General features: G+C 31.5%; 2 protein-coding genes across 4 annotated transcripts in view; both read right to left on the bottom strand.

Moving 5' to 3' along the window:
• LOC110999122 (neuronal calcium sensor 2) overlaps positions 1–14,559 on the bottom strand; it is a 33,626-nt gene extending 19,067 nt beyond the window's left edge. Inside the window, exon 1 of one of the 3 annotated variants that reach the window (XM_022268041.2) lies at positions 14,415–14,559. In XM_022268041.2, coding sequence (XP_022123733.1) covers positions 14,415–14,445 — 31 coding nt within the window. In that variant the 5' untranslated portion in view covers positions 14,446–14,559. The other 2 variants (XM_045634336.1, XM_022268049.2) reach the window with 2 other exon arrangements.
• Positions 1–15,046, bottom strand: part of LOC110999143 (neurocalcin homolog) — a 47,623-nt gene extending 32,577 nt beyond the window's left edge. The window contains exon 1 of the mRNA XM_022268067.2: positions 14,865–15,046. The gene's annotated coding sequence lies outside the window, so the exon portion shown is untranslated. The remainder of the gene's footprint in view (positions 1–14,864) is intronic.
• Positions 15,047–15,116: the final 70 nt, after the last annotated feature.

The raw sequence follows: 15,116 nt of genomic DNA, 5'->3' as shown, positions 1-15,116 counted from the left end.
ATTCTTCTTTGTATGGCAGTATTCGTTTTTGCTTAAGATAACAAACATAGGACATGCGCAATATTAAAAAGAACACTTAATCACGTGACTACGAGAGGATATACACTGCCTTTATCTTTACTATCAAGGAACGAGTTCTTTAATAGTTAAGATACGTCAGAATACACGATTTAAACAAATTCAATGTTTTAGTCAAAGTACAATGATTTTCATTTATCCTTACGCCCGCATTGCACACACCTTGCCATGAATGCGTAGGTGATTCTTGTGGTTTACGGTTAACAATCTAACTTTAGAAGCATGTACCAGATGGCTCACTAATACTCAATATAAATATTTTAACGCACTTGAGGGCGTGATATAATTTATTATTATGTATCAGGTGTACATTGAATTGATACTTTTTTTAAACATTCGCGTAATTGGCTACACAATAAAAATTCATTCGAGTACTCAAAAACTTACCTGGACCTCTCGTTCGCTTGAAATCGATCAGATACGCAAGTGTGGTCCGCGATTGCTGTTTCGTGCACACAAATTTATTTGTGGTATTTACGTTTCTAATTGGTCAGCGCAAGCATGATCGCGGGAATGATATAAGTTAGACGGCGCGTAAACAGCACAGCAAGGCCGGCGCCGACGGCGACCGTTAGGCGAATATCCCGAGAGAACGTACTGCACGAACGACCACACGTAATATTCAGATCGATACAGGGTCAAACGCGCGCTCTCTTCCAAAACTAGGAAAACGCGGTTGGGCTAGGGACCGTCAATCGGGACACTGCAGATACCGGCTAAAATGTATAGCTCAATTCTAACATCGACTGTTACCTTATCGTTGACAAAGTAGCAGCGCGAATGACGCTTCTCTGCTCTACATAGCATTTTAAATCATGACGTAGGGGGAGCCGTATGAATCTCTCGGAGCATGCGCAATTCTAAGTAGGCGAGGGGGAGAGCGGCAGAGGAGGAGGACTATGGCGGATTGTAAGGAACAAAGCGAAAGCACACCGAGTTACCGCCGACCGACTGAGTCGCAAGAAGCCGCAACGTACGCGACCTTACCACTCACCAAGACGCACGCAACACCACCATCGATCATCGGCACGCGCTGTGCCGACCTCTTTGCCTAACACACGATTTAACCTTTTAAAATATATCGATTTAGATGAATGTCGCGAGCCGATTTTTTGAGAAACTACATTACACGACAATTCACAAATATAACTCTTTATTTTTTAGTAGCCCCTAACTCTGCAAAGAAAACTATTCAACAATACGATAGGACACTGCTTTCATCTAGAATTATACTTTCTAAACTTCTATTAGTATTATAGAAATTCGTTACACTATTGATCAAACTTCTGATTATCAACTCTTTATTTATACATTCATTTTTTAAGAAAAAAAATTATATCATATACTTTACATACATTGCTTATTGCTACTTGCCATTGAACGCTTTCGTAATTAAATTTATTCTGGTTTTTATTAGGACTATAATGCGGTTTTATTTTAACCAATAAAATGTACTTTTAGTGTTAGACGTTTTAAGATTGGCACGAGATTAGATCTATCGAATATATTATTACACAATACGAAATCAATCAATATAGTATGTATAATCAAACAAATGAGTATATCAAAATAAATAACACAATAGAATGCTAAAACTTTTCATGCATTTAATTATTACATGATTGAATAAAAATGTGGAAAGAGATACAGAATAGCAAACAGAGGAATTTCTACTGTTTTATACAGAAAAAAAATTGAATTTTTTTTTTTAATTTTTAGTTCGTGTAGTGTTTTAGTTAAAGTATTTTGCGTCCAGGTCAGGTTAAATATGCAATAACTTTGCATTTTATATCAAGTTGTTTAAAGATATAAAAATAAACTCTTGGAGCTTATATTCGATGTAAGGTTAAAATAATGAAAAGCATAAAACGATTCCTATATCCGCTCGTGGAAAGTATGGAAATGAGGAAGACACGCCTGTGTTGGGACTTAACAGGCCATTTCACCTTTTGAGAAATTAACCTTCGGAAACTACTTTATTCAGGAAATATTTTCATTTCATTCTTCATACTGCACACGTAATTTATGTTTTTTTATATAGAACAGGGGGCAAACGGGCAGGAGACTCAACTGATGTTAAGTGATACCGCCGCCCATGGACACTCTCAAAGCCAAAGGGCTCGCCAGTGCGTTGACGGCCAAAATTAATGAATGCAATCAAATATTGGAACGAGTTAGGACGGAACGGATAACACTTTACTACACACCAAACTACACGACGCTACTCAAATTATTAAAACTAGATAAAAGATCTAGTTTTAATAATTTTAAAATTATAAAGTCTATAGTAGTAGTATAGATTGCGGAGTTTTTAGAATATATGTATTACATACGAGAAGATTCGGGTAAAAAAATTAGGTTTTTTTTAAAATATGTAAGACAAAATGAGCGCCGAATCTCTGAAATTAAGATGTATCCGATCCTTAGGATATTTATAAAAATCCTAGAAGTCGCAGTTATCACAAACAAAACGCTAACCAATTAGTTTGTGTTCAATATTTATTTTCCCATAAAACTATATTCTTATTATTGTTATAATTTACACCAACAATCATAAAAAAGTAATTTACGTATAAACCTATACCGGTGTTAAAAAATATATTTATCGCGTGCTCGCACTTAAACCCCACCTTATTAGCAAAATATCAGCAACTAGTAGCAGTTTCGAAAATATATTTTAGGCTCTTCGATAAATGAAACTGAAGAAATTTCCACAATTTATGCATCAACATTTTTCATAACTCTATAGTTTTTTCATAAAGAAAAACCTACTTCAGGTTACAAATTATCATAGGTCATCAATGTTACGGACAAATGCAATTATATTTTAGTCACAATAACGAAATGAATAATACATAAAACCTTCAAATTACGATAGCAAAAATATCCATGTGTGAACATAGATTGTTAAGCGAATTTCGTCCTAAGAAACTTAAGAAAACTTTTGCATTATTTATAAGACTAATTTAATGTAATTTTAAATTAAATATTGTGACAGTGAAAGAAGTCTAAGCAAGTATCACAGCAATATTTTCTTCAAGTAAATAAATACATAATAAATATTTACTAGAAACACAACAGTCGTGAATCAATAGCTAATTTTCTTATTCTAACGCTTGTTGCTCGTTATTTTCCTTTCACATTTCACGGGAAAAACATGTTTAGCTTAAAACTTCTGTCTATTTTTATATAATTAAATATAAAGAGAGTTACGATGTACTAATTCTCAAACAGTATTCAGCGCAGCCAAAATATCTATATACTCGTATATCACTTTTTATCCAAAAGATTATAAATCAACGAAGAACACAAATCCAACGTTTAGATACTGTATCATAGTTACATTTAAGCATAAAATATTGATTCGGTCTGAAACAGTGTTCGCTGACGCCACGAACGTCTCAGTTCAATAGAAGACTTTGTAACATGTCAAACGCTTATGAAATGATTTAATAAACTAATAAAAACATACAATGAAGTAATTATCTTCGTGTTATTTTATAATTTATCGTTTATTGAGACGTAAATAGTAAAATAATAATGGTAAATAATGGTTTTAATTTTTTGCACAAATGTATACAAAGATATTTTTATTATGTAAAAATCTTACTTAAATATTTGGATGATATTAGCTGTCAACTAAACAAACGTTATCTATTATATAAAACATCTAATGGCCCAAAGAGAAATCTTCAAAATTTCGTTATCTTTGTTTTCAATCACTTCGAATGTCTAATAATATTGCGAAAATAATTATGACTATTATATGAGTTACCAAAATATCTTAAAGAAACAAACAGTCATATTAAATTTATTAGGATTGAAACCAGCGTTTATTTATACCATCACATAATCAGTCTCGGTATTTTATACAAGAGAAATAAATACTAATATATGATTATTAAAAAGTTCAATTCAAGTTGAAGATTAATTAACAGATTGTCCGTATACAATTCATACACCGAGTTACGAACATTAAAAAATCTCAATTATATTAGGGAAAATGAGAGGAATAATTTTCAATCAAGGCGAGCTGGAGAATTAATTCGCTAATGTCTAAAGATTATAAGGACGTTCTCTTCGTCTAACCGTGTTTAATGTCACTTGAATTTTAATGTTTTTCCTTAACATGATTAATTTTAAAATATACAATTCTAGAATATTTTATACATTCCATCTAACAAAAACCATTTCTTAAAAAATTCTTTCACGACGTTTATCAGTTCGCTAAAAATTCAAATATATTTACATTCTGTTTTCACCGATACAGGAAGGTAAAGCATATCATATGTCAAGGTTTTGTGTATATTCTTTAGAATATAAGAATAATTGTTGGAAAGTTTGGTAAGAGTTAAGTCACCGGTAGTTCAATATCAATAAGCTAGTTAAAAATCGTCGCCATAACAGCGAAACAGCAGATTTTTAAAGACAGCCCCGACATACTTTTATTCAATTTACATATAAAACTGCACATTTACAATTTCATAATTTGTAAACAAATAAAGTTGACTAAAACCTACCGAAAGTTGTCTTGTCTCGCGACACAACATTAACTAATTGAAACGAACACTAAGTTTTTGAATACTAGGAAGAAATAATCAAAAAAGTTTGATCAAAGAGCTTGATCAGGTTACATTCAAGTCAGCGAAATGAAATTGAATTGGAAACACTATTCAAGAAATTAAATTGTACTGTTATTAGTGTTTAATTTATTTTGTTTCCGTTCTACGAAAGCTTTGTTGCCATTGATCAATTTTCATGGACAGATAGGTGTTCTCCCATTACGTAATTCGTGAAAACCCACAGCCACCCCTAACCATAAAAACATTCTGATACAAATTAGTTCTTTTTTCTTCAATCTGATGCAAACGTCAGTGAAATACTACTATGGCTTAGTGCATAGTATTTAAATCTCGTGATAACTATAACTCAATAATTTACGGTCTGTGTCATATAATGAAACCGTCTAAAGCGTCTAGAACCAAATAATTACACACATGTAAATAGTATACAAAAAGCTTAAAGTTTTTCTAAGCTTACTCCAATAGTAGTACTTGTCGAGTTCGCGAAGTGGAACGGAAATTATGGCCTAGCACGCAAATAATAGTTTAAATATATTATAATTACAGGCTAAAATTCTGTTAATATATTAACACTAGCGTATGACAAACGCTTCGTTCTTTATGTAAGTGTTAACGAACTTATTTAATACAAAAAAATCTGTGAGCATTGAAATGTAGTATGACTTCGGTAGAGTAAAATATTACAAAGTGAAAACCATAAAACGATTTTATTAAATTATAATGATTTAATGTTACAAGTAAAATATTCTGTATTATTCTATTAAATTGAAGAAATTACCAATTAATTTAAGCAAAATATTATTTTCCATTAATCTTTGGAATCTTTAAATTGTGATTGAGTAGGAGTCTGTAGAAATAGATTTATATAATTAATAAAGGAGAACATTCTTATGGATATTAAATCGTTTGTAAATGAAGAAAGGCATATTAATCAAAATAATTGTAAATTGATACGAACACTAAAATGAGGTAATATAACGGTCGTCAGGTATTGAATCGTATAGTTAAATATTTATTGAAATAACCTAAACAAATATCAACACGGAATATGAGAATTAAATTTATCATTTAACGTAGCTGTTGCGAATTATACAATTGGTAAGTCAATATTACAAAATGCAAGTTTATTAAGTTCAGCAGTCCAAACTGACCTAAACAAACAGCATAAAATAAATATTGGCTCATTAATGTACTCAACAGATATAACACAAATGACACTAACAGCAAATCATTACACATCAATTGCAGAAAATAGTCGGGAACACGGGAGATATATAATAGAAATCCCCTATGCCGCAGGGAGCCTTAGGACTCATGCCCACGAGCCGGTTTTAACACGGCCCGGTTTTTTGCCAGCGCCGGGTAGAAACCGTCCCAGCTTGTACACAAGACGGTTTGTGCACGACCCGGTTTCATGGAGGTGCCGCCTTCATACGCTCTTTTCATTCAGTGAATTGTGGACGTACAAAATGTCGAGTGTTAAAAAGGGGAAATGTACTATTATGTGCGTAGTACATGCATAAAAAGCTTATCATGAGATTGCACACTTCTTTCCACGATTCATATATGCGACGTTTACATTTATATATTTCTGAAGCCTTGTCCCTCAACACTGGCCTTCCTTCTACAAAATTAATCAATAATTTCTGGTCGATCTCCATAATTAAGTATATAATGCACGCGCCGGGCGTAGGCCAGGTCTCGTGTACATGCGCTCACACACTGGGGTTTTAGGGCGGTGAGCCGGCGCTAGCGCCGGCGTTGTGTGGTTGGCGTCACAGTGTCCCATACAAGACTGTCGACCGGACGTAGACATGGTTTTTCGCCGGGCCTAGCTCCGGTCTCATGGGATGAGCCGTTACAGTTTCAAGCGGACCGATATGACTTTGATTCTTAGCAAAACACTTGTTTCAGATTTGTATGCTATATTTTCTACATCGTAAATTACCAAGTCATTCCTAACTCATTTGTTAAGGGCCACAACATTTTGTACAATCATAAATTGCAATACTGTAAAATATTACCACATGGATATGATTCTTCTTCTTTATTTAACAATATGTAGAAAGCATGTAAATTTTTTTAAAGTCAAGGTCTTGATGTAATTTGATTTTCAAGAAAACCAAATTAATCCCAAGACCTTGCAGTAAAACATTTATAACCTAGCACGGTGCGGGATAAAAAACAAAAAGGTCATTTAGCTGTATATAAAACCTTTTTCCTTTTGGTTATTTACTTGATTAACGACCACCCAAGTACAACATCTCGATTCACTTCATCTACAATATTCCCTCAACTACACAATTATAACGAGATTTAATATTTTGTTATGCATACAACTTATTTAAGATTTTCTTCTTTGCTCTAAAATTTTATTATTTCAAAAGTTAGAAATCACTATTAATATTCCAAAAAGGAAAGCTATTAAACTATTTTTATAACTGTTATAGTTAATTTGCAATCCGTTTTTGGTGCATGTTCGTTATAAATTTATGCATTTAGCGCTCGAAAATATCCAAATGTGATGACTGAAAACTTTAGTTTTGTTTCATATATACAACAGCACTAGCATATGGAATTAACGCTTTTACCGCAAAAATTTATAACGAACTTGCTCTAAATACTAAGGATAAAACCGAATTGTATATATTAATACAATTCGTTACTAAAGCACAGGATTTCTGAACAAGACTAATAGTACAAAGAACAATGAGTTGAAAATATTTTTTTACATAACAATGCACTAGGTGATTACGTACTCCTGATTTAAGAATATCTTTCGGATCCAGGATCCAGAACTGTTTTATTTAAAAAATGAGATCAACATGCATATGCCACAAAAAAAAGAAAGCATTATAATATGTTTACCGTAGCAATTACCTAAAAGAATACAAGAAATTCATTTTTGCAGTACCGATTTTAATCTAACTAGTAAGTAAATAAGATTAAAATCATTCTATTGTACATTTTTTTGCAAATACATTATACATTTTTAAATTTATCGATCGACGCTAACTGAAAATATCTCTATGTTACTAAAACATTCAGCTTTATTTTATATAGAAAAAAAATAAAATTTGGACTGTCCGGACATGGCTGTTTCGGCAGCTATTTACACAAGGGCGTGAGGTGGCACCCACCAACCACCATAGTGATGCATTTGTGCCGCAGCAGGATATGCTTAACGCATTTCTCCACGAATTACAAAAATACAGTTTTGGTTTAACAAAGCACGTGTGTTTTGTTTTGTATCACTTGTTTATTTCTAAACAAGAGTTGCAGTACCAGGAACAACAGAGTTGCTTTTGAAAATAGTGTTAATCATTGATATTTAATATTTATTACAATGCACTAAGTACATCGTCGAATCATAATATCCTATAATTCCAAAATCTACAGGAAATACATTCTCGTATTTATTTAGCGATATTGAGCTGGGGACAAAGGTTCTATAGTTGCGTGTAACAAAGAAATTCCGCTTGAACGTTTCAAGAAAAAGCTTTTAAAGGGATAAAATGCCCAAGGCTACAATTATTGTAGGTTAGATAAAATAAAACTTCAAGAACCTCTGAGACTCTTTCACATGTATTAAATGGACTCTATATTCTGACATTAAAATCAATACATTATTAAACTTATTAAAAAAAATACTTTCCTTTATATGTCATTAACTGCCATCAATAGTGAAATTATAAAATATAATTAAAGAGATATAATAATTGGTAATTAACATCCAATAACCAAATATTTAATTATTTACAACATTAATTATTAAAACTTTCATTCTCTCTCAATTTTTTCTAAATGGGTGCAATTATTAACTTAAAAATGAAATGTAAACCTAATTCCAAAAAAAGGTTACTGACATACGACCTACATTCGAAGTGAAAGGTTACATTTTAATATTAATTAAACAGTTTAAGTAAAACTTAAAATTAACACCAATTAGTGCCACAAGCGACATCTCTCCTAAGTTTAACGAAACAATAATATGTTGATAGTTCCATAAGCGGTACATGGATGGCGCTTAAAGACCGAAACTCTGATAACAATAAATATAGTATTCTAAAAAGATTCAATTTCATTGGGAATTTCTCTGGATCCCATGCAAAATTGGTTAAATATGCTACAGTGATTTTATATTGCCATTAATATTTCCCATACATAATAAACAAAATAATATAATAATCAAAAAATATATATTTTACTTAATTTAACGCCATCTGCAGCATATTTTAAACATCACCAAAACGAAAAAAGGTGGATTTCAACGTTGAAACGTGTTTTTGAAAAATTTACTGTAATCCTTCCAGGACTAATTTATTACATTCTTTAAATTAGATTATTTTAAAATTTAAATTGATAAAACAAATATATAGAGTATACAAAAAAAAACAGTGTAATAAATTTAAAATTGTGTAAATTTAGAATACAAAATTGTAGGCGTTGTATTCAAAAGAAATGAAGAGAACACAAAAAATATCGACAAATCTTAGTAGGCATTTCCTGTTTTTACGTAGAAAGCTTAGCTCATTAGGCGTGCCAACGTTTTAGTATTACGTTACTTTCATTTGATATCAGGGAAAAACTCGTAAAGGTCACATTATATTTAGCTACTGTTAAAACTAGAAAAGCAAAATGCCACTAGAAAATCTAAACTAAAGTGGATGAATGAAATAAGTATAGGTAATGAAACTGAATTCCACACAAAGTCGCGGAAAGTAGCTAGGCACTAATAACTGGAGTAAAACTATGGAAATCTAGCCAACTCGTACAGAGCCAAGGACGTTTACAAAATTACGTAATTATAAGGGTCTCATTCAATTCAATGTAAATATCTTTTTATTTACAGTAAAATTTGCGAAGCTGTCATTTGAATATTCAACTTTCTGACATCACAGATACGTTTTTTTCTTAAAGGCGATTTTACATAATACAATATAACCAGGTTAAAATTCAGAAGCGACACAGACGTAGAGCATACTAAAATTTCCATATATCAAAATCCAATACGTTTTGACATACTTAGTGGAAGTGATTTTACACCCAGCTTCCGCCTGTATCTGAATTTGTTTGCTGACGGTTCATTTTGAAGACAAAACATTGTATATTATGTTCTATTCAATAACTAGTTGGATATTGAATATAATTTTCATTAATTTAGCATCCGTCAGAGCAGAAATCTCAGAATCACTACTACGATACTTCTATATCGACAGTATTTAAAAAATACACTTCCGTATTTTTTAAATACTGTCGTATTCCCCCTAAGCATACGGCGTATGAAAAAGAAAACGAAGCCGCATGAACATGCACCTGTTATATTACATACTCTGTATGACAGCATGACTTCCCACCTAACACCTGGTACGTCTAACATGGTTAATACTGGTACATAACATCGTACACGTTAAACGTAAGTAGCCACGCTTGCCAAAACGTGATGAACTTTTACAGTTGGCACTAAAACACATTCGAGATGCTACCTACATAGAAATATGCGGCGTCACTAGTAAGTCACACACCGTCTGCCACGACTGGCCACCGTCCAACCTATGACAAGCTCTACCATCATCAATTATTGTAGATAGATGAATGCAGATAGAATGCAGACACACATTTTTGGAGAATCAATAACAAATCGTGCTAAGAACTGAAACAACATTAAATCCGGACTAACATTAAAAAAATTCAACTATAACGAATGAGAGTTGTTTGAGATTTAGGGATGAAATAAATAGATCAGTGGCGCTATAACCTTTTAGCTCTGGGCCTCAGTTTCTTAATCTGTTTTCATGATCATTTGTCAATCAGCCTGACACCTGCACCTGACACACGCCGACTTTCTGGGTCTAAAGCAAGCTGGTTTCCTCACGCTGTTTTCCTTCACCGAATTTTAAAATTCGAGCGAATGTTAAAGGCGTACTTAGAAAGAAAGCCCATGGTACTCACCCGGGGTTCAAAGTTTCAAACCGATGATGCTAGATTTACGGGTTCAATATTGAAAACAAACCTATGACAACATGTTTCCATAGTTAAACCTAAAAAAATCATAATGCCTTAAGGTAAATTAAAATGGCAATAATACGCAATACAAATAATCATACATTGCGTTACGTCATTTTGTACGTATTTCGTATTATAATTGCAATATATTTAAATCATTAAAGTTCTGCTCACACTCGAGTATACGCAAAATACCAATAAGACTGTGAATTGTTTAAGATTATAAAAAAACAATCCATAACAAAAAGTCAAAGTTCCGAGCAATACAGCATTAATACAGCGTTTTCATTACACGTGCAATTAGATTAAAACGGTTTCCTTATACAACATAATTTTCTAAAGGTTTGTTTGTAGACTTTCTTGTCCTTTACAATTTTTTGAAAAACTTTTACAATGCTTTTGAGCGTTCGACGGTTCGACCTAGTATCCGTATTTTTACCGCCTGACGTTAAAGAAGATGTTTAATCAGTAAGGATTCTATTTACTGCTAGTTTATAGTAATTAATGCTTTTCTGATATTTTTTTTACAGAAATTCTACAAGTATTCTGTGACATACACGTTTTGATTCGGTTGGTGAGATATTGGACTATTTTTCTTAGATTGCTTTTGAAATAAGGCGCGTCACTATATTCGTAAAGACGATTTTGATTTTGACCTCGAAAGCTAACTGGACCAGTGGGCGCTAGTGATTGCGCTCACCGACTATTGCGGTTGGATCAAGGGCTGGGCTGCTCCTACTTATTTAACTAGGTATATAAGTAACCCTAGTTGATTCAACGAACAAACATTCGTTATCGTCATTTAATTTGTTACTTTATTACTTATGTTTGACAAACGGTGGTAGAGGCAACAAGAAGTAGACGAGAAAAATAATTTCCCTTCTGCCTCCTCCGACATAAATGCAGCTTACGACTTTAGAGTATTTCAATTATTTTTGTCAGTAACTCATGTTTATTTTATTTTTTTCATGGAAATTCTTTGTAATGAATTAATTATTTTTACCATCTTGGAATATATACCGTTTACACTCAACATAGAAGAAAGAATACACGATAACTATAACTAATACAGCTTTGTTATTAGAAATAGGGCGTGATTGACCACGCTGAGTACATTTTCTATATTGTTAGTAAACACGCAAGGCGCGTTAAAATTATATACAAACTCGATAATTACGATCGCTATATATTGTATTTTATAATCGCATGATACTTCAGCTACTGATGTCATCAGTATTTGCACGTAAATGTACGTATGACCTATGTCATGACATCACAAATCCCAATTTATATTTAGAGCTCGTATGAACCTTAAAATAATTTCCATGTACCTACACGTCACCGCACGAGACAATGGTTCTAATTCTATGTAAGAGTTCTTTAAATGTCTTAAGATTACATCACATTTAAAAATATCCATCCATATTTCATGGCGGCATTTATGCGGAGATATTTTCATTATTGCACCGTTCTCAAAGTATCGTAAATAAGGTAATCATATAAGCTATTGGAAGGTAAAAGCTTTTACTATTTTACGCTTCCTAAAATAAGTTATTAACTAATCGGACATTAAATTTAGTAGCTAAGTTGTTTTAAGATATTTTATATTGGCTTCCATTGACTCATTGGGGATACCTTTATGAACGACTCAAAAGTTAATTTAGATTAAAATAATGCATGTCTTAAAAATTCATTATTAGTAAATCTCCCTAGAAATAAATCGTTGAACTAGCCAAATTGCCTATCATAAGAACTGGTTTAAAATTATGACATAATACAAATGGTGTAATTATAGGAGCATATTTTTTAATTTAAGCACTAAAATCGTTTTTAAAGCATTACTACATTAAGCCAGATGTTTGAGTGTTGCTATTTGAATAGCGTTAATTACAAAAAGGCTTGAGAATGGGGTTGAAACTACTTTTTCATGACTTAGTAGTGAAAAACTACGTTTTCTATTTAAATGTGAGTACAATTCTAACGGGCATTTACTTTTCTCTTACATATGTTTGTTCAGAAACATAGATACGGAGATAGGAAGGAAATACATATAGACTTCCTGGTAGTTTGCAGCAGGGAAATTGTAGAGAAAAGTATAATATTGATTGTATAAACAATCATTTTAAAAGAGAACAAACACAAAAGCATGATACTTTTTATAACATAAAATTAACAATTGTCCTACTCTACATCGTTGTTTAATTATTATCTCGTTTCTATTATCTTTGAAAATAATTGCTCCTTTTAATTTTCTAGCTTCCTTAATTGCACAATTGTTTGAACTTTATATTCCGAATCGATATCGAAACTGCGGATTAGCGTGTGGATGTCTCAAGAGAAATTATATATATATAAATAAAACCTTATCATTAAACTTAGCTGTTTAAATGCGTTGTTGCTCACTCAAGAGGCAAGAATGCAATATTCAGTCAAACCTATCATAATAAAATGTTCGTGAACCGATTTATTACCGAAGATATTCAAACAAACGTCATTCATCACATATGGCGTATAAGCCTCTCTTTGTACTTCAAATAACATCACACTAACCACCAAAAATTTTTAATTAGCATAATATTTTAGCCAATAAAAATTTAGATTAAAAATGTATGTCTAAATATAAATTGTATTGACAAATCATTATTTGAGAAATATGATGCCTTATTTTGCTTCAGTTAGTTTAATTTATTCTCCGTTTTCTTCTATTTTAATTAGGACAATTTAAATGTAAAGATTAAAAAATATAGAGACACATTACTCCTAGATCTAGGGTAACTACAAATGGCATAGAGGTCAGGTGGATAGGGCAAGGGAATGTAATACATATAAGATGTTTTAAACTTTTCATGTATATCTATTGGTGTATTTTTAAAGCTATATCAATCTTCAACATTATGTCTGACATGCATATGAATAGTGCAATTATTAAAGTAACATAAGTAGTATGTAATCACATCAGATAATCTTTTCAATTTTAACCTAAGCAAACATTAATGTAATAACTACTTATAATGAAAACAAAAGAAAATTTAAAGTTACAGTATAGAATAATTTGACAAACATTAATATTTTTTAACTGAAATGTAGAGTTCCAGGGAAATTTCTATATTATTTTGTGTATCAATTTAAAACAAAAGATAAAAATTTAAATAACTAATGCACCTGTTTAAGCAGTCAATATATGAAAGCATTGCCTGAAATAGGCCAATGTATATATAAGTATTCAGTACTTTTACAACTAATACTTATTACCACATTCTGTCAAAAACATTAAGACTTTTAATTTTTTATCATTGATCTGAATGAGAGCTTTGAATAGGAAATAAATGTATATTAATATCATGCAATCAGAATGGCAAATAAAAAGTAGGATACAAATATTTTTGGATGCAAAATAAAAAATTTACTTAACCATTTTAAGAATTTATGAGTCCAAGAAATTAGGAGGTAAAGTAAACTTAGACTCTGGAGCTCTTTAAGTTCTCCTAAGTGTTTAGATACAAGATATACCAATAACAAAGAGGAGTGACTCATAAGGTTAAGATAATGAAATTCCTACCTGGGGCTTAAATATGCTTTCAACAAATAAAAAAATTGTTTAACATTCTGTTTTGAAACAAAATTTATTTTCATTTGACATTCTAATAAAAAACATTACCCTTTACAGAAAATCACAGGCAATAACATTTACTAGCAGAATTCTCCTTAACTAAGTATATTTTAAGAAGGATAAAAACAAAAACATACCTGACAGAAGAGCCATGTTGCAGCATTCCATTGAAGCTTAGAAGAGTTCTTAAATGTCACTTAGTCTTTAGTATAATCACACACACTCTACAGTCTCAAACTCTACTTTAATTATATAATAAACATTTGATATACAGATTTATTTATAAATAAATATTAAACAATAAATATTAAACATTATTAACAAATTATTTATAAACTTATAAAATACTTATTAACTAATATTTTTTTAAATAATTCATAAGAGCACATCTTGACAAAACATTTTTGTTACAATCTTATTAATATTTATTAAAATAATGATCGGTCACGTCTAACAAAATTTTGCTTACAATATTTAAAAAAGAACATAGAGTACTGCATTTTTAGTGCAATAGAGGAAAACACTGTCTACTGTACGGTAAATTATTTTAACGAAAACGCAAATAATTGTAAAGCTTGTGTACCTACATAGCGATAATTCACATCAACAGTTCTTTATAGCACTATTAATTATTAGAGCAGACAAGGGTATTAAAAATTCATTTCTCAATTTTTTCTTGCAAACTTGAAAATGACAACTAAAACTTATTATGTGAACTGCATTTTGTAGAAACCTGCGCCATATTTGCAAACCTCGGTTCATCGGTTGACAATTCGTTTGTGAGTTGCCATCAAACAAATTGTATAAGGCTTTAACAGCCTTAATCTCAAGTTTGTCAG

The sequence above is a fragment of the Pieris rapae genome, chromosome Z, assembly GCF_905147795.1.
Source record: "Pieris rapae chromosome Z, ilPieRapa1.1, whole genome shotgun sequence".
In the NCBI taxonomy this organism is placed as follows: Eukaryota; Metazoa; Arthropoda; class Insecta; order Lepidoptera; family Pieridae; genus Pieris; species Pieris rapae.
The sequence above is the reverse complement of the archived record's forward strand: the minus strand, read 5'-3'. Positions and strand labels throughout refer to the sequence as shown.